This window comes from Prinia subflava, chromosome 6 (assembly GCF_021018805.1).
Source record: "Prinia subflava isolate CZ2003 ecotype Zambia chromosome 6, Cam_Psub_1.2, whole genome shotgun sequence".
Classification (NCBI taxonomy): Eukaryota; Metazoa; Chordata; class Aves; order Passeriformes; family Cisticolidae; genus Prinia; species Prinia subflava.
In genome coordinates, this window is record NC_086252.1 from 4,792,833 (window position 1) to 4,812,294 (window position 19,462).

General features: G+C 39.5%; 1 protein-coding gene across 1 annotated transcript in view; it reads right to left on the reverse strand.

Moving 5' to 3' along the window:
• ZNF804A (zinc finger protein 804A) overlaps nt 1-19,462 on the reverse strand; it is a 148,747-nt gene that overhangs the window by 27,674 nt on the left and 101,611 nt on the right. Inside the window, exon 2 of the mRNA XM_063399939.1 lies at nt 9,134-9,277. Coding sequence (XP_063256009.1) covers nt 9,134-9,277 — 144 coding nt within the window. The remainder of the gene's footprint in view (nt 1-9,133; nt 9,278-19,462) is intronic.

The window sequence follows — 19,462 nt, forward strand, 5'->3', positions numbered from 1 at the left end:
TCAATTTGGTTGAATTTCAGTGCTGGAAAAGGCAAGGTGAGGTACAGGTGCAGAGTTTGCTTGTGTCCTCCCCTGTTATGGTTATGTGCATCAAGACTGCACACCAAGACAACAGCACCAAGTGCTATCAGAGGACCCAGGCATTTAAAAGTGGTTACATTAATCATGAATGAACTGGAATTAGTATAATTATAATTTATATTACAGTATACCACAGGTCTCTTGCCAGTTCTAATTTACTAAAAGATGCAACATACTGTTGGAACTGACAATTCAAGGAAAGAAGGATTTCTGCAAGAGGGAGGCAGTCATGTACAATGCTTGTATTTATATGGTCTCCTGCAGATTGAATGTCTTAATTTTTTTTTAATCCTTCAACCAAAAGACACCCACAGTTTCAATCAGTGTGATGCTGAACCACTAGTCCTCTGCCACACATGGAGACTTTGGAAGAAACTGAGAAGTCCTTTATATAATCATTCAGGTTTGTCACAAGGATGTTTGTCAAGAACAGGACTGGGTGAAAACACAGAGAGACCAAGGAAGCATGACTGGAAAAAGTGTATGGTATCCTTGAGATGAAGGAGAAGCCTCAGCCAATCCAAAACACAAACAGGACAAGGCAGGGACACATATCTAACTTTCCTTTTCATTGACTCTTGGAATGCTCTCAAACCATGGCTGTGTCTGCCAGCAGAGAAAAAAACAGCTGCATTCCTGCCCACCTCATCTGTCCCTTCAAATGCTCACCTTATTTTTATTATATGCCTTTCTTATTTCATTCCTTTGCAGCGTGAGGGTGGGGAAGGCTTAAATTCAGAAGCCACTCCGACTCTTCCTGTAGAAGAGCTGTAGTTGTGGCACTAATTAAAAATCTAAACTGAAACCAGAGCCAACCAGCAGAGGCTCTGCAGCCAAGACTGCACCGACTGCATGGGGGAAAAGAGAAGAGAAACACGAGTTCCTATTTCAGCCTCCCCTGAACAACCCTGGAGCGGTTTAGGAACTTGAAGACACTCCTGTATAAACTGCAATTAAAATATGCAGAACAAAAGTAATGCCTGTTTCTAGAGCAGCATTGCTGTGCCTAATAAAAGCCCAGTGCTTGCCCAAGGCTCACAGCCTGTCCTGCAGGACCATGAGGAGTTCACCACTGGCCCCAAGAGGTCCAGCTGTGCTGCTGCCCCAGCTGCAGGGGTTTTTTGTGGGAAAAACCCTTCCCACTTCCAGGCAGTTTGTTTGCCTTATCACATCTCCTCACAAAAGGCAGCACTGATTGCAATGCCAAGTTTCATCCGCAGGTCAGAGCTACCACTAAAAAAAGAACAGGCTTTTTTTTGAACTGAATGGAGAGTTGATTTTGCAAGGATCAGCAAAGACGGCAATAGTTACCCTAAGAATGACTGTGGTCTGTGCTGAAAAGGTTGCTCAGCTCTTCCTAAATAAGAATGAGCTCTCAGATGGGAACCAGCATGCGCAAGCTGCAGGGCACGAAGTAAAATAATAGCAGAGCTCCCAGAGAGCAAAAAAAAAAAATACCCTGAAACTCTTTTTTGGTGGCAAATAGGAAACTACAAGGTGGCTTTAGCAGGATCAGGCAGAGAGTACTAACAGCTGACATACACCACTTAATTTTTTTAGCAAATTAGATCATCTTGTAAGAAATTATTCACCTTGAGGGGTCAGAATTTAATATACTAATAGGAATGTATTCGTTTTTCCTTCACTTTCTTTTTGATCACTTCACAGCTCAAAACCATGGAGTAACAAAATGCTTTTTAAATTATTCATTACTTACAGTTAATCTACAATCTGCTTGATTACTTTCAGGACAGCAGTGGAACTGCATCTAGAATTTCTGAAAACTGCAGAAAAGGTATTCTTCTGATTGGTTTGAATTTTGCAGCCATAATGAAGTTTAAATTAACTGTGGAAGACTGACCCTGTTAAAGCATAAAGGAAAATAAAAAGCAAATAAAAAGTGTTTTTCTTGTAGGTAATTCCTTAGCTAATCTATTGCCTGATACAACAAAGTGAGTGATAGGTAAACCATCATCTGATCTCTGTGCTTGTACAAGTTTTTAATCATTTCTCCCTATCAAAACACTGTATGTCAAAAGATGCTTTACAATCCACACAATGCCTCAGAATCATGAACTAAAAAACTATTTTTTCTTATCTTCACGTCCTAATTATTGTGTCCATTCTTATCTTACTGATGAACAGAAAAAAAAACATTCTCTTTTGCAATAGTGTTGTCCAAATAGCAGAAACCTGATAGATCCTGATATTGTAAAGCAAAGTTTAAATTAGGCCCAAGTTCTGCAGAAATTTTCATGAACTGATTTAAAAAGACCAAGCTGGACTGAAACTTTAGGATTAGAGATCCAAATCAAAGAATGAACCATATAGCAGAACAAATGCATGCCAGGGAAAGGAACATGAAGGAAGTATGGAGCAAACAATATTTTTTCCTGTCCCTTATTCCCCCTCCCTCACTCCCTCCCGCTTTGCATTTGTGCTGTAACTTTTTTCCCTCACTGAAGTGACAATCTAGATTTGGAGAACAGTAATAAATAAGCAATGTGCAGTTGAAAAAAAACTGTAATTTTTTGCATGGAACTTTAATGTCAGTGATTTATTGGGGTATCAGGCTGATCTGGTTATTGAAAAGGACAGAAATGAGAAGACTGCAATAATTCAAAACAAGGAAAAAAAATAAAGAACTGAGGATAAATGCTAAGTTTCTTATCTGAAGAAGGGCTGCCATTGGGTAAAGTTCCTCCTGCAGTAAAGAAACAGGCTCCTCAGGGAATCAGGAGTGGCAGTGCATGGGGTTAATATTCTGTTTGCAGGCTATTAGTGGGACAGATGGGGCATCTACTCCTCTGCAGAAATTGTGTTTGCTCTAAAAACACTTCTTCAGAAAAAAAAAAAAGGTCAATTACTTAATCAAACATTATTACAGGATTGAATTTCCCAAACATGAAAACAGAAAAAGTTACACAGTATCTTTTCATGGCAGGGACATAGTGATATGTGATTTTTTTTTTTTTTTTTTTTTTTTTCGGTAATGAGAAAACAGGACACTCATTGGCAACAAAATTGGATTTTGCAGGATTAATACTTTACTCAAAAATATCCTCATCTAACCCGTCAGTTTTCAGCTAAAGAATGCCTAACTACTCTATTACACTGATATCCATCAAGAAGCCAAGTGCTGGGATTAAATTTCATAGCAAAAATAAAAAACTGGAAGGAAAACAAATAAATTTTTTCTTTCATCTGGGAAAGAGTGAGCAAAGTTTGTCCCTAAATATACTGAAATATTCATAAAGAACTTATCTATTCAATTTTAAAATCCATCCTGCAAAGTGGAATAAAGGCTCCCACTGGCAGCTGCAGACACATTACTAACAGACCTGCCAAGCACCTTCCCAGTGGCTTTGTGCCCCAGCACAACGGGACTGCATATCCTCTTTTCCAGAAGTTTTGCAGTTCCTGCTGATTTGCTTCCCTCTGTCCACACCAAACCTGACCCCAAGTCCTGCCCATGTGAGCTCCAGCTGGGCAGCCCACCCTGCCAGAACAGGCTGCCCTCGGTGCCATGCTCCGGGCACATCCCACATCCCAGAGCAGTCACATCCTCAGTCTGGCTTCCCTCCTTCGTGGGCTCCTGTCATGTTCTCTTCACAGCAACAGCAGAAGGATTTTTGTTTGTTTTTATTATTTAAAGGAGTTGAAAAAGGAAGCATCAAGTCTATCACAAGGCTCAGCTCCAATGTTCCCTGCAGTGCTGAGCTTTAATTAATAGACCTGGTGATGACCCTTATTAGCATTAATGCCAGCACAAGTGCTTAAAACTTAAAAGAAAGCTTTTCACTAAATAACCTCAAAAAACTCAACCACCAATCCAACCACAAAAGATCGATAAATAATGCAATCTTAATGGAAATAAAAAGACAAACCAATCTGAAATACAGTGCTAGAGCAGAGTGTATTTGGGAGAGGAGGGGCTCATTTCATGGTTGTATGTGCATTACAAAACCATATATGTATATGAATGCACAGCTGAACACTTGTTTGTGTTCCCTTAATATTTAAAAAGGCTGCAAAGATGCATATGTTTTCCTAAGGGGAAAAAAGAAATATAGGAAGAAATGCCAAGTTACATTCTGGGAAAGCAATAACAGTAAGAAAGGACTTCATGAGATCAATTCAAATACAAATGTTTAAATTTCTTCTATGCTTGGGTAGTTATGACTGCCTGCCTGCCTACAAGGACACACCAAGATGCAGCCCTCTAACATGAGAAACATGATAAAGTAAGAGAAAGAATATAAAATTTCCTCATTCCAGAAAATTCAGCTGCAAAAAACCATGACTCTGTTATATTAAAAGTGATAAATCACTTAGCCTCAAACAAAAGAAAAAATATAAAGAAGAGACATGCCAAAATGTATCGCAAATAATTATTTTCACTTGCAAGGAAAATACTTGAAGCTCTTCAGTTTTTATCCTGTACTACACCAAAGTTCTGACATACTCTAGAAGACAGCAGGTCTTTTTGAGAACCATTATTTCTACATCTCAAAAATTGCATACAACACGTTGCCTCTGGCTCAGTCCAATTCCCACAGCTCCAGGGGAAACTAACCTGCAAAAAGCAGGCCCGAAAAAATGCAGCATAAAATACTGCTGGCTCTCAGTGAAGAGCTGATTTCTATCACTGTGTACTCTCCCAGCACTTGTGCAATTTCCCTGCCAACAGATACAAACTCCTGGGCTATGCCAGAAGCTGCGGATGCACTGCAGTGCACCCTCTCCAGGCTGAAGAGACAGGGCTTTTTTTTCTCAGAGGGAATAACTCTGGAATGAGAGCTTTTAAAAGGAGCTGTAGTGATGACTACAAGGATTCATTGCTTTGTTTCTTAAATTGCAGGCTTAAACAACTGCTAACATCCAATTATCTTTGCTGGGAGTAGTGGCATCCCAAATGTGCTATATTACTCTTAATTTATACCTTACATGCCTCAAAACTCAGAGGAGGCACAGATTTAGTAAAAGGATGGGAGTTATATTGTTGTTATGTCTAATCACACCTTTCCACTTCCATACTTCTTGTTCTCTACCCATATTCCATGAAATATTTATTTAAACACATGAAAATTATTCAAATTTGGACTTTTGACTGACTAGAGATTGATATTCTCTAATGTGAATGGAGATTATCCCCAGCTTATTTGGCACTGATGTCAAAAAAAAAGTGCAAAGAAAAAGATGTAAGGAGAGGAGAAAAATGTAGACAGGAGAAGTCTGTGTGTGGAATAGGGAAAGGGGACAACTACTAATTTAGTCTTCCTGCATAATTTGTGCATTATTCCCTGCATACAATTTTAAATACATTTGTAGAGCACAGAAATCATTTTCATCCAGAGAGAAACAGTTTGAGAAATGACCCCAGATTCTGTGGGGATAAACTCCTGGTTTTAATTTAGTTGATTATATTTTCATCTGTAGGCAGAAACACATTAGGGCTACTTCTTTTTCATCACAGGTCTCCCAGTTATTGTTGTTGTTTGGTATTTGGGAGAGTCCTCCTGGAAGGGCAAGGCACGCCAAGCTCGAGTGCGCTGCCAAGGCTATTGGGCGATTAATCAGAAGTTCCTGGATGGAGACTTTCAAGCCTTCTTTGTCCCTGTAGTGACAGAAGCCTCTGGAGGAGTGACTGGAGCAGGGGACCGAGCTGTGTGGTCCAGATTTCTCCACCAGGACAGCAGAGCTGGCCCAGCCCAGGCAGCTGTGACACCGAGGTCACTCAGTGCCTCAGACCTTGAGCTCAGCCACGTTTATCAAACCCACCTTGGGGAGCCAGGCGGGCAGGACCTCCCAGCACCTCCCAGAGCTCCTCACAGAGGTCTAGGAAAGGCTGCACAGAGTCATACACGTGTTCTTAAAGCCCTGGCATGGGTCTCAAATCCTGCATTTTGTGGGTTTGGACCCGAACCCACGAAGAGCCCATTGTTATCAAACAGCAATTCCCTCGTTACTATATTAAATGATAGCAGCTCTGCCTTAGTTACTCATGTCCCTGTACTGAGCTCAGGACACTGCTGCTTTTAAAGGCACCAGCATTTTATTTTGTTAGGGGTGTTTTTTTTCCTTTGTCTAAGCTTTCAAAGCAAAGCAGAGAGTTCATTTTTCTCCATTACCACTGACTGCTTGCAAGTTGCTGCTCCTGGAGTATTTCATAAAGGTTACAGATATGCTCTCCAAACAATACTGTAAAAGCTAAGACCAGGAAAACACTAACAGAACCAGTGGGGCTCTTGAGACACTAAACTCCTTCAAGTCCCAGGAAATAAAATTGGATTTACCCTAGTCCTGTGCTTTCTTTCTGGACTACTCAGAAGGTGCTCATACTATCTCAAAGTGGGTGTTCAGAAGCTGTTAAGACACAACAAATCAAAACACAAACAGCACCTGACAGCACAGGGCCACCCAGCCAATGCAGGAAACCCACATAATAAATCTTCTTTAAATCCTGTAAATTTTGTGTGCTAGCCACATTTGAACGGATGGAAAGAAAATCTTCTACAACAGAACTGAGGTACAGGAGCTGTTAGGAACATTTTCCCTGACAAACCCTCCCATGGCTTAGATGGTGTGATAACAGACTGCACAATCAGAATTAAATATGGCTTTGCAGAAAAGCTGGGATAGAACTCATGTCTAGGCACAGCTTTCATCCATTTGATCACACAGAAACCACTCTCAGGTGCTGGGATCACTGACCCCAAAGTGGCTGCACACACCAACAACTGTCCTTGGGTAGTGGGGAACTCTTTGTGCTAAGTGCTTCCCCTCACCCGTCCGTTATTGTAGAAAGGTGTGGGAGAAGGAGAAAAGAAAAAAAATATGAAAAAGATATGGAGCAAAATCCAAAGACAGATCACCAGTTCCTCTCACCTGTACTGAACATCTGGAAAACTTCTGCCACTGATGTAGGAAGTCTCAGGACAAAACCAGAGCATTCAACAGTAGCACCTGCACATGTCTCTAGCAAGCTTATTAAAACTACCCAAAAAAAGGATTTGGTATGAAGTTCTTGAGCAGAGCAAATCAGAGTGAGCCTGTGCTGCAGCATATGCTGCCTGCCACCTTTTACACCCAAAATATAGGAAGAGGAATGTTTTTTCTCCATAGTTCTAATAGAAGCCACCAAAAAAAAAACCATATTCCAGGAGAATTAAACTCAACATTTTAACTCAGGAATAAACAGCTTTGTTTGCCAGTAATGTTACTGAAAATTTTAATTTTGGCCAAACAAGCAACTATAAAATTTTTTTCTACTTGAAAATTGTTTGGGGTTTTTTTGGGTGGTTTTTTTGTTGTTGTTGTTTTTACTTTCCTAGCAGGGAGATTAGACTTGTGAATGTCAAGCACAAACACATCCACAGAGCCACATGTAAACACAGACACACAGACCCCCTGCAGAAAAGATGGAGAGGCAGGATCTGCCATGCTCCACCAGAGGCTGGTAAAGTGCCCACCCTCTCCTGCCCAAAGCCATGAGAAAACAAGAATTACCATGTGAAACACTGGGAAAACGTTCAGTCTCACACCTGGCCTCAGCTTCAAAATCAATTTTTCATCAATACTGAATAGAGGAACATGGACTGCAGCCTTCAGGGTCTCATTATTTCAAAGTGCTTCACAGCACAAAAAAAAAAAATTAATGAATATATATCCTACATGAGGTCAAGTGGGGAAGACCCTGCCCATAACTTCTCTTTTCCTGCTGTCCATCAATGATGTGCTGCTGTGTGAATATAACACCTAAAGAATCAGTTCCAGCTGAGTTTTAACTAAAACTCCAAACAGCTACAGGATCCAATGAAGCTGCCTGCTAATTTCTTATCTAATAGATGTATCTTTCCCTCCAGCATCTCACAGATTGCTGTTGCTGCTGTGGTCCACATCCTCACAGCTCTCCAAACTAAATCTAATACTCACACTGGCAGTGTCAATTATGGGCTAAATAAAAATACCAATGAGAGAGAGAGAGAGAGAGAGAGAGAAATGTTTCAGGGGCTAGTACTAAAGAAAAGAGAAGCAAATAATTATTCTACATAATACAGAAAAAAAACATGTAGTAGCTTATCTGTGTTCAGATAGAACAACAGGAAAAAGGGAGATCAATTAGAAGGAAAAGCAATCAATCCAGAAATCATATGGTTATATGATTTCAAAAGATTAAAAAAAAAAAAAAACCCAACCAAAAAACCAAAAAAACCCCACCACAACAGAAAAGGTACAGAATAATTACCAGCTAAGTGGCCTGCATAGGAATTTTCTGTGCAGTTATTACATAGCTTTACACTATCATTACATATCTCTTCAGGGGAGTCAAGATGCATTCTTTCCTTTTAAATTAAATAGATTTAACCCCTCTGCAGATCAGGATGTTGCCCTGGGATGCATTGCCTCTCTCCTTTTGTGAGGCACTGCTTTTGTCTCACCAAAGTAAGACACACAACTTGGAGGTCAAGTGATACAGTGTGATAGAAACCTAAATACCCATGCTTTAAAACACAGAAACCTTTCATTGGCACACTTTTTTGTTTTTTAATACAGTGCATTGAAAGGAAATCATAGCTCATTTCAGAACTGTACCTGCACTAATTCAAGTAATCATAGCGTGTTTCAGAACTGTATCTGCACTAAAAAAAAAAGTTTACCAAAGAGCATGTCAAGTTTCTTATACACATCTGTTGCAACAAATGTTTCCCTGTACGTCACATCTGAAATATACCACAGCATTTATGTGAAAAATTAAACTGGCAAGAAGAAAATTTTACATTTAGCATTTCAATCATATTATTCCCTATTATTCATCATCCCCTGTTCCTCTTCAGAATTAAACTGTTAAAATTTCTCTGTCTTCCCACCTCAGAATTTCTGACAGTAAAACCTCCATGGTAAGATTTGTTCCCAAGAAAACAGTGTATTTTGCTTTCCAGAACCTGCAATCGAGGACAACTGAGTTATGATTTCCCAGCCTGCCTGAAGGACATCTTACTTCATTACTCTATCTGAAAATAAGTTGAAGTAGCGAGCAGATTTCTCTTACCTGTTTGTGTGCATGATCATAAGAGTTAATGTGATTGTCAAACTCCTGGTGTTTATAGTACTGCTTGTCACAGAGTTCACAGTAGAAGTTGGCTTTAAGATCTTCCAGAGCTTTTGCTATTGTGTTTTTCTTCTCAGCATAATCCTGGAGGGAGGCAGGAAAAAGTAATTTTAGTTTTGCCTTTGATGCTGCGAATGGATTTTGTGCTTTGCAGTTAATCATATTTGTAAACATTTACATACCTCTGTAACTAAAAGCCTTCCCATATTTGCTGTGTTACACTGCACATATTTACTGGATCTGCTGCGAGGCTGAAGATTTGCACACTTCAGTTTGCTATACAGTTGCCAGCTCCCCTTCAGGGCTCTGTCAGAGGCTAGAAGGATTTCCCTGGGTTCTCTTTAAATACAAATATTTATCATGCTGAAGGCTATTTTCAATTTAATTTTGAGCCAAGCCTCGCTCCTCAGTAAAATACCCAAGCATGAAGATACAAATGGCAATAATTTAGTCACAAGGCTTTTACCAGAAAGTTTGCTCACTTAAAAAAACAAACAAACAAAATTAAAGAAACTACTAGGTCCTTCTTGAATGCCTCTACATATGAAACACGAGGAGCATTTTCACAGCCGAGATGTAATTAATATCTTCATCACTTTGTGTTTGTCCTCCCATATCAGGACACACACGTCTCTGTTTAACAAGCATTAGCATCACGTACAACTCTGGTTATCACTTATGAGAAAATTACACACAAGATTTTTAATTCCCTAAATACACTGATGGTAACGTGGCCTGTTGTGAAAGAGCATGGAATGGTCTGTCATGTCAGACTAGGGTAACACCAGTCAGACACTGAACATGTCTAACCTCAGTGCAGTGGTTCCTGCTTTGGACAAGTCTGTCTGGGATGGCATCTCAGGCCGAAATCTCAAACATGTCAAATATTGTTCAACAAAATAAACCCCTCCGATTTGTTTCTCAGAGTTTCTTCACTGTGAGTTCTTTGGTTCAGGCAGATTAAGATAAATGATAATACTGTAATCAGAACATCCAAAACTAAGTTAATTTGGGGAAAAAAGACTGTATTTGCTTGCAGTTTTCACAGCTGACGACTCATATACTTCCAATATATTTTGGGGACCTTAAAATGGAAAATTTATATTTATCAGATTAGAGTATTTTCAATGCATTTACAATGCTGTTTATTCGCAAGGGAGAGGAAGAGTAGTCATAAAATTAAAATTACATCCAGAAAGTACTTATTATTTAAAGTAGCACTTTAACTATAATTCAGCATGATTGGACTGCCAGCAAACACTGCCGATTCATACCCACACTGAAATACTCCCTCACCAAAATTTTGTCCATTAATAGAATTGCACAAGTCACTTCAGAATGGTGCTTTGAATGTTGGCTGACACATGACAAATTCACACACTCCTAACACTTTTCTACAGTGAAGTTTCATAAAATCTGTTCCATTTAAATCCGAAGCGAGTTAACATTTCATTTCAAGAAACAGCAGTACTTACACTTGAAAATACATTTATGTACTATGGAAATTTCACCTGGAAACTCTGTACTTAGCTCCTGCCATCAACTAGTAAAAACTACAGGTTTTAAACCACTTCAGGTATTACCAGGATGCTATGTAAGAAAAGCAACAGAAATAGCATGAAGATTCTAAGGAGATGTACTCCTTTGAAACACTTTAAAAGTTCTTCTTGTAGTGTAGAAAGGGAGGACACCTAATTTGGGTTTATTAAAACATGAAAAAGAAAAATCTGAATTTGGGGGAATTATTGGAACTCTGGAATGCTACTAAATATCATCTATCTATCTATATATACACAAATATATATATATATATATATATGAGGAGAGTCAATGTGACGGATCCTAGGATAAGAACAATGAATTGAATAATATTTTTTCATAAACATCTTACACCATGCTGTTGATTAACCCTCAAGCAAATTTTTGTAAGGCTTGCTAATGTTGCAAAATGCCTTGAATCCAGTTATGTAACTTCACTGGCGGTGTCCTTGACATAAAACACCATTTTTGAAACAATATACTTTTTTCACAGCAAAACCTAACCTGAATGCAATTGGTTTTTGGGATGCCAATGCATATTAATGTGGCAGGGACACTGGAACTGCATGGAAAACTTTACTGCAAAGGATGTTGGGGTTTCTATCACTAAATTCCTTCAGCTGGGGTTTTTTTGGGCACAAGGTTACATTTACATTACAATGGGCCATCAAAGTTTCAAAGGTAAGTAAAGAATGGCAATGCATGTGAATTAAATGCAAGTAGATGGGAGGGAATACAATAAGGGGGCTCAATCATGCATGGAGGGAAGGGCCTTTTAAATGACAAGAACCAGAAGTATTTGACCTTGGAAACATATGAATGGCTGTATTGGCTCAACCTTTTAAACCTGTGCAGGATTTTGGTCTGTACAACTAAGGAAATTGATCCTTTACCAAGCACCCTTCCCTTTGCCTTGCACCTGCATTCTGCTGGTTTCAGCTCACCAGAAAAGGTCAGAAACACTTCCCTTTTATTCCCTTTGCTAAGTACATGTACCCCTACCACACCTTCTCTCAGGTGTTGCTCCCTGAAGGACACAGTTCTGGTGTATTCAGCATTCCCTACACTCATCACCTCTGCTGATTCTTTCCACGGTCTCCAAAAGATCTAAGAACATGCCACACCATGGTGCCATGCATGAATCCATTCAGAGTCTCTGTTTTCTACCTTCTCCCTTTCAGAATGTTTTTTTTAAATCATGATGCAGCACTAAACTAACACTTTTATACAACTCCTTTATCATCCACATCCTTTGCTGCTGTACAGTATTTTCCTGGCACATGCAGCTACCAAACTTCATCCGAGTTCAAAAATTTCCCCTTTCTCCAGGGGCAGCAGTGGCTCAAGACCTCAGCCTATTGTATTTCACATGCACACACACAAACCCCGCCTTCAGAACAGCCTTAAAAGAGGTGTTCAGGACATTCTCTGTCACCATGGGACCCCCTGGGCTAGGCTGGGACTGAGACAACCTCTCCTGCTGTGGTTGGCACTGGGAGCAAGGGAAGTCTGATTTCAAGGATGAGCAGAGAGGGGAAGCAGAACAGGGGCTGCTGGTTCTCTGCCTGCCACTATCGATTTTGCAAGGAGCGCTGTCTTGGCAGAGGAGGCTTTCCCCAGCCCTGTCCATATTGATAAGGGATAACTGCCCAGAACCTGACAGTAAAAAATTACAGTCCCTGCACCTTGAGAGCAGGAAATGGACTGCAGACAGGAATAACCTGGAAACTTACCGGAGAGGAATATTCCTGGATAAAGTAGCAGCCAAAAAGCTCACTTAAACTGCTTAAATATAATCAAGCTTAGTTTCATTTTCATCAAGATTTGCAAGTCGTCCTGGAAGTTTTAAAAGAAATCTGAATTATGATTCGGCCTGGTAATAAAACTCAGAACTGAGTGTCACTTAGTTTCATTATTTTTTTCCTGAAAGGCATATTATCTGAAAGCCTACAGCTATAATTCACTGTAGCTATTTTTCATAATTTATATGAAAGATCTCTAATAAGTGATTCCATCTATCAGCTAGCTTTATTTCTCTAAATCCATCATCTCCATCCTCCAAAGGCTTAAGCCTGTGCAAATGCTACTGGAAACATCTGATAAATTGGATTAAAAGCAGGCTTTATTCACAGAGGGGCTGTCACAAACCAGGCTGGACTTTGTGCCTCCATTACAGGAGAGAGAGACAAAGAAGGGAAACCACAGGAATGCTGAACTCTTCACAAAGGTAACTTTGGAGAGCTCACTGGATCCCTCAGCCAAGGGGATATTTTTATGGTGTGCACTTCAAGCTCATACTTCTGCTATCTGCAAAAAGGTCAGCGAGACAAAAAGAAAAAAAAAAAAAAAGGAAGAATGTGAAATTATAATATATTATCTATTCCACGGTGATTACTAGGGTGAATATTCTTACTTTACAATAAATGTGAGCTCCTTTTATTGCAGTAAGCCATTCTGCATTTACTGTAGTCTTAAAAGGGTTAGGCCTGCAGTCACTGCAAAGCAAAAGGTATTACAGAAATAAACCCCTTCTTCAGGATAATTTACTGGTACAGTCATCCCAGAGAGGATTAGGCTGCTCTGGTCTGATCCCTGGATTAGCGCCCATTAGACCTGACAGATGTTCCACTGTAACCTTGTTTCACAAAAAATATTTAAACCATTTTTTTTCCTCCTGCAGTAACTAAAACAAAAAAATGAAATTGTATTTCAGACAGTTCCAAAAAAATCAAACTAATACTCTTGATTTGGCAAAATTCCACATTGGCTATCTTTATATGAAAAAAAACCAAAAAAACCCCAAACCAGCCTAAAAATATATTGTTACCAAAAAAAAAAAAAAAAAAAAGACACAACTTAAGAGCACACGTCCCAATAGTTAATTAAGTGTGACATCCATGAGCACAGTTAACAAAGGATTCCTTAATTTCTGGTATATTTACTTGGTATTACAAAGTCAGCACAAAGAAGCAGATTTTGTGGAATAAAATGCACAACTTACTAACATCACCTCTGCTATCAATCTTGGCATTACTTGGTATATAAATTTTTTTTAATATAAAGATATTAAAGGCATGGCACTTTTTTCCCTCATGTAAGCAATCTATACATCATCCGCTGATGTATATGAAGGAATAAATTAAAAAAAGAACACATTAATAATATTACTACAGTCTAGTAACAAATCTAATTATTTATAAGGTTCCTGTCCATATCAAGGAGGGGGAGACCACAGCAAAAGGCAGTTGGATGCATGGATCAAATTACTCCTTGATCCTGACAAATTCATTTCCAAGCAGTGTAGAGGGAGTTTCAGTAAGGAGACTGACAACTGACTGGGAAAATAACCACCAAGAAATAATTTTTTGAATTACCTTACCTGAGACTTTCCCATTAGTGGTACGAGGTGATAGCAAACTATAGCTCACATGGCCACAAGCACTATTTCCTTGATCCCTTCTGATATTCTCCTTTTGGGCAAAGGTGTCTCCAGCAGTGACCCCACTGTTTCACTGCACTGGATGGGGATGGGCCCAAGCAAGGAGTGGCATCCTATATCAACTGAACATCAGGGGCTGAAAAAACCCCACACTACCTTTATTTTTTTCCTCAAGACTACGTGCAGACACCCAGTTCCAACCACGACACTCATACAGGAGAGCTAATCAGTATTCTGCTGAAAATGCATACTTGAAAATGCTATTGAAGGCGTGCAAATTATCATAAAACTGGTTTCTCAGCTTCCCAATAAACACACAGACAGTACTTCGTGTTTGGGTAAACACCCCGGCATCAGGATAAATAACACAGTGAAATCAGAATGAAATGGCAAAATTTATTCCCATTAGTGCTGTTTGCTTCCTAAAGTCATCCTAATTTTGCAACACCACATTTGCCAGCCATACACCTCCTAATGCAAACAGCTGAATCCCACACCCCCTGCACTAAATGGAGCAAGACAGATAAGAACAGGGCCAAAGCTGGACTCACTGGAGAGCAAAGCAATGCACAGCAATGTCCTGCAATGCTGAGACTGAATTAAATGGAAAGGAAGCTTACAATGAGGCAGCAATTCGTTATCAGGTTTGTCTGTCTCATTTACTTACTTGAAGCACTTATGGTGCATAATTACTTTTAACTGGGACTCATAAAATCACTTGACTGTTTTTTTCTGCCATTAAAACTAACTGTTGGACACAGGCCTGTAGAATTATTTATTTATTCTAGTGCTTTATAAAACCTACTTTCAGGCAGAGCAGGCACTTCTAAGGTTAGAGTCTTGGCCACACATTTTTGCCTGGGAGGCTGCATTAAGAAGGAGCTCTTTATCAGTGCTCATGGAAAAACACAGGTCTAGTTACACTGAAGAAAAATTTATCAACCACATCTCTACCACTAAGCTTTTGACAGAGTGGAACTGAAGGAGGCTTTACTGTAGAAAGGAAGGACGATTTAGCTCTAGATATTATCTTCTTCACTGAATGTTCATCACTGCTTAATGATAAGCAAGAGAAAGAGTAGCCTCATATTAATCTCCTTTACTCCTCTACATTAAATAGTCCAGTCACTTACTTTAATTAGAACAGGATTTTGATTTTAAAACATCCTGAGATGTGAAAACATTTTGGCTTTTAATTTCCTTAGAGGAGGCATGTAGGTGTCTGGAGATTTTCACAGCTACTTGACTTCATTCAATTGACAGGTGAGGGTCTCTAACATAATTAGACTCCTTGGGAAAACCAAGTTTCCCTATTTGATTCTTCCACTGACACACTGAACTAAATGAAGTGCCTTTGAACCCTGCAGAACTCACAGCCCTGGAGATGGACTGAAAGCCCCTCTGGAGCATAAACAGAGTGCTGGAGCAGATGTCAGTGTTCGTGCCTGGCAGCACTCAATCCAAGGGTTATGACCATGTTTTTCATAAGCATTTCAGGACCTGGGGAAGGGCAAAGGACAGGGTTAGGGCAATTGGTTTGTTTATTTTACCACAGGTTAACTGGCTGCCAATTGACTGACTGCTATTAATTTGTATTAAAAAGTTGCTCTAGAGCTCTTCAAGCTTTAATGAGTTGAAGTTAGTTTTTGGTCTAGGAAAAATTGCCAGTAAAGTTGGGCAAGGCATCAGGGAAACAGAAAACCTGACCCTATATTAAATAGATTTAATTTAGAGCATGTGATTGACCTTACCTGTACTCCTGACACCTGAAATTTTGCATACTTATATTTTCAGGATGAAAGTTCTTGGTGATTATTGTGTTCAGCTTTCCCAGCTTTGGCTCGTCATGCTTGACTGTAATAATTTTCTTTGCTGCAAGATTTTTAGCATGCTCCTCTGTAGTGATATCTTTTGTTCCTTCTAAGCTTAAAAAACAGTTTTTCTTGTTTTTTCTCTTTTCTGCTTTTGCTTCTATTTTTAAAAGATTTTCTTTAAGAAAGCCAAAATTAATATAATACATGAATTGAAATAAAGATGTCTTTCTGTCTCATTTCCTTCCCTTGAAGGGGGAATCTCTCTGTGACTGGTTAGAACCAGTGCAACCTGCTCTACTTTTAAAAAATCTGAAATACGGTTATTTAAATACCAAACAACATCTAAAAAATGCAAGCATTACATTTGCCCTGTTGAGGGCATTTCAAGCCATATTTTAAATTAAATCAATGATGTTTTCAGAGCCAATGTGTTGGTTGAGAGCTACAAAGGAGCATGTGGTGCTCCACTGAACTCAGCACTCCTGGAAATCCCAGCAGCAGGGCTCAGTGATGTTTTCTTTACAGACCCTTCTCATGGTTTCATTTTACTGTGGCTTTCCAGACCATTAAGTCTTTTCATGCAAATTTACTGTCTTTTTACAGCTTGGGGCATCCAGCACCACCGGCCCTCTGTTATGTGCTCTGAAGTTACGTGCCACGAGCACTCGCCTGCCCAGCCACTGAGACAGAGACCTCAGCTCTGGAACACTCCTGGGCAGCTCTGAACATTTGCATGACAAATCCTGCATGTGGACAGGAAGCAATTCCAGCTGCAAGACAGGACAATCTACTCCAGCATGCAGATGGTGGTCTGTATGGGTTTATCCCACTGTAAAGAAACATGTCCTGCACACACATCTGGTTATTAAACACGGTACAGGGTTGGAACTTCTAGTTAAAAAACGCTCCACAATCACAACACCAAACCCCAAAACCCACTAGGAATTACTCTCCTGAGCTCCTTCAGTCATCTAAATATGAACATGTATGAGCTTAAGATGTGTTATGATGCAATACGATGCAAATATTAAATGTAAATTACACAAATATAAATATGTAAATATTTATTTTCCTAAAATGAATCCTCACTGTTATCACAGTTAGAAGAACATCTTAAATATATATATATGTGTATATATATATAAAGGAAAAATAAAAGCATCACTCATTTTGGCATCATCACATAATGCAAATAAATCTTTTTTACTCAGAAGCCCAGTGAAAAAGTTTGCCCTAATGGGAAATGGGATTAAGTTTAAATTTGCCATAGAGAACAGTCCTTGAAAAAAACCCTTCTAAAGATTTATTCTGCTCTTGAGTTGATTCAAAATCCTATTCACAATCAGTATTCGAGCATGATGAGGACGCTTGGTCTAAGTGAAAAGGCAGCAACACTACCAAGGCAAAGAGAAATGAGACTGTAAGAACAGTGCTTTGCAAATACACAAAGAGATTTTGAAGATCCTGTTCTTTCATTCTGAGATTTTTTTTAAGCTGCCAAACAATGAGAAGAGCCCTACAGGGGTCCTGATTTACCCTGGTGGATCTATGCTAGCTAAATTAGGAGTGACCTTTTAGCAGTCTCAGACACAGCATCTTTGAGATGAGATGGGCCTGCTCTTCCTTCTCTCTGAAAACATAATAAAAAATATTGCAAATGCCTGAATGATCTCAGGATGAAAAAAAAAAAAAAAAGAAGAAAAGAAAGGATATTGGAGTAAGTGCAGCTGCTTCTGAAGCAGCTGCCTATATGCAAAATACAGTAGCCAATAATCCATGGCAAATATCTTTTTCCAATGAGTTTTAATGAGTTTGTCTGACTCTTTGTGTGAGAAACAAATAGCAAACAAAGCATTTATCATTGTTGTGACACTCACCTCAATAAGAAGTTGTTTGAATAGATGCAGCTCATGAGAATAGCTACTTTATATGAATGCTAGTACTTCAGTTTTGAAGACTTTAGGCCATACAGCTGGATAGCTGATAGCCAATAATTTCAATAAAAGAGAAAGACAATGGAAGCTTAAGAGAGAATACCACCTAAGATTCATACATGCCTAAAAGCAAGAAGCTCACCTCCCGGCCATGGGGGAGAAGAAAAAAATTTTGTTGATTTGATACTTTTCATTTTTTTGCTAGAAAATTAGGGGAAAACAAAGGACTGAGGTGCAGCCATATGCTCAGATATATGGTTAGGCAAATACTTCTGAAGCTGACAGCGTGAGAAACAGAAAAGGCATGGGAAAGCATTTTTATTGCTCTGTTTGCTGTCTACCTACCCAGGCAAGCATTCAATAGCAGCCAACCTCCAGTGCCTGATGTCCAGTATCTGTACACAAGCTGATGGAAAACACCTAAAAATGAGTGGCCACTACCACCACCAGCATTTCCAAGGAGACTCTTAGAAAAGCACCAGGACTTTGGTGGGAATGGCTTTGATGAGAGATACAGGAAAAATCAGCTGCATCCACAAAATAGTCACAGCTCCCTCAAAAATATCCCACTTAAGATCACATCTTAGCTAAATGATACATTTAGACTCGCCCTGAGTCACACTGCTGCATTTCCTGTCCTGTTTTTCTGTGCTGAACGCTGTCAAAAGTCCCTGAAGTTGGGCAAAAATGCAGGGAATGACATCTTGTCACGCTGTCAGCCAACGAAATTGGGTTTTAAATACATTTTCAATATACACTGACAAAAGCTCAAGACTGGACTAGAGCCTGAGATCTGAGTGAAGTCTGAGGGACTGTTTCTGCCAATCTGTCACACACTACAGGGCTCAAACCAGCTATCAGAGGAGGAGATGCTGAACCACAAACCCTCCATGAGCAGAGCTAATCCACTCGTGTCGGCTTTTCCCAGAAACTGGGACATTGCAAAATCTATCAGGTCTGCTTTGAAACTCCAAATATTCCATGCACCTCACTGACCATTTCTATTAGAGAAGTGCCTATAGATTCCTTTTGCTTTAGGGACTCTGAATAGAGTAAAAAAGACAGTTTTAGTGTGTCCAGAAGTTCAAGCGGTACTTTACAGGTACCTCCTCCTCAATAGCAAGGCCTCTACTTTGTGCCTGGCTACTCCTGCTCAGTGCCAGCACACTTGTTTGCAGGAGCACATGTTTATCTAAACAAACCAGCAAGCTGATTTAGGTTCAAAATAGGGAAAAAAAAAATGTTTACTTAAAATATGAATCAATTCATATAACCAGTTAAGCTCCACGGCCACCATGCCAGAGAAAACAACAGGCAGGTTGCATGAGATGTGGAACAAATAGGAGAGATGGCCAAGAGCAACCAACCTTTTTACAGGGGCAGTCAAAGCTAATAACAAGAACATAAGGTCCAAAAGAAACTAATGCAATGATCAAGAAACTAAAATCAAGGCCTTCTAATGTCATGTGCTCTGTAGGAAAAAAACCCTGCACTTTTAGGTTTCCATAAAATTACAGATTCAAAGATCTTTATTCTTCAGTCT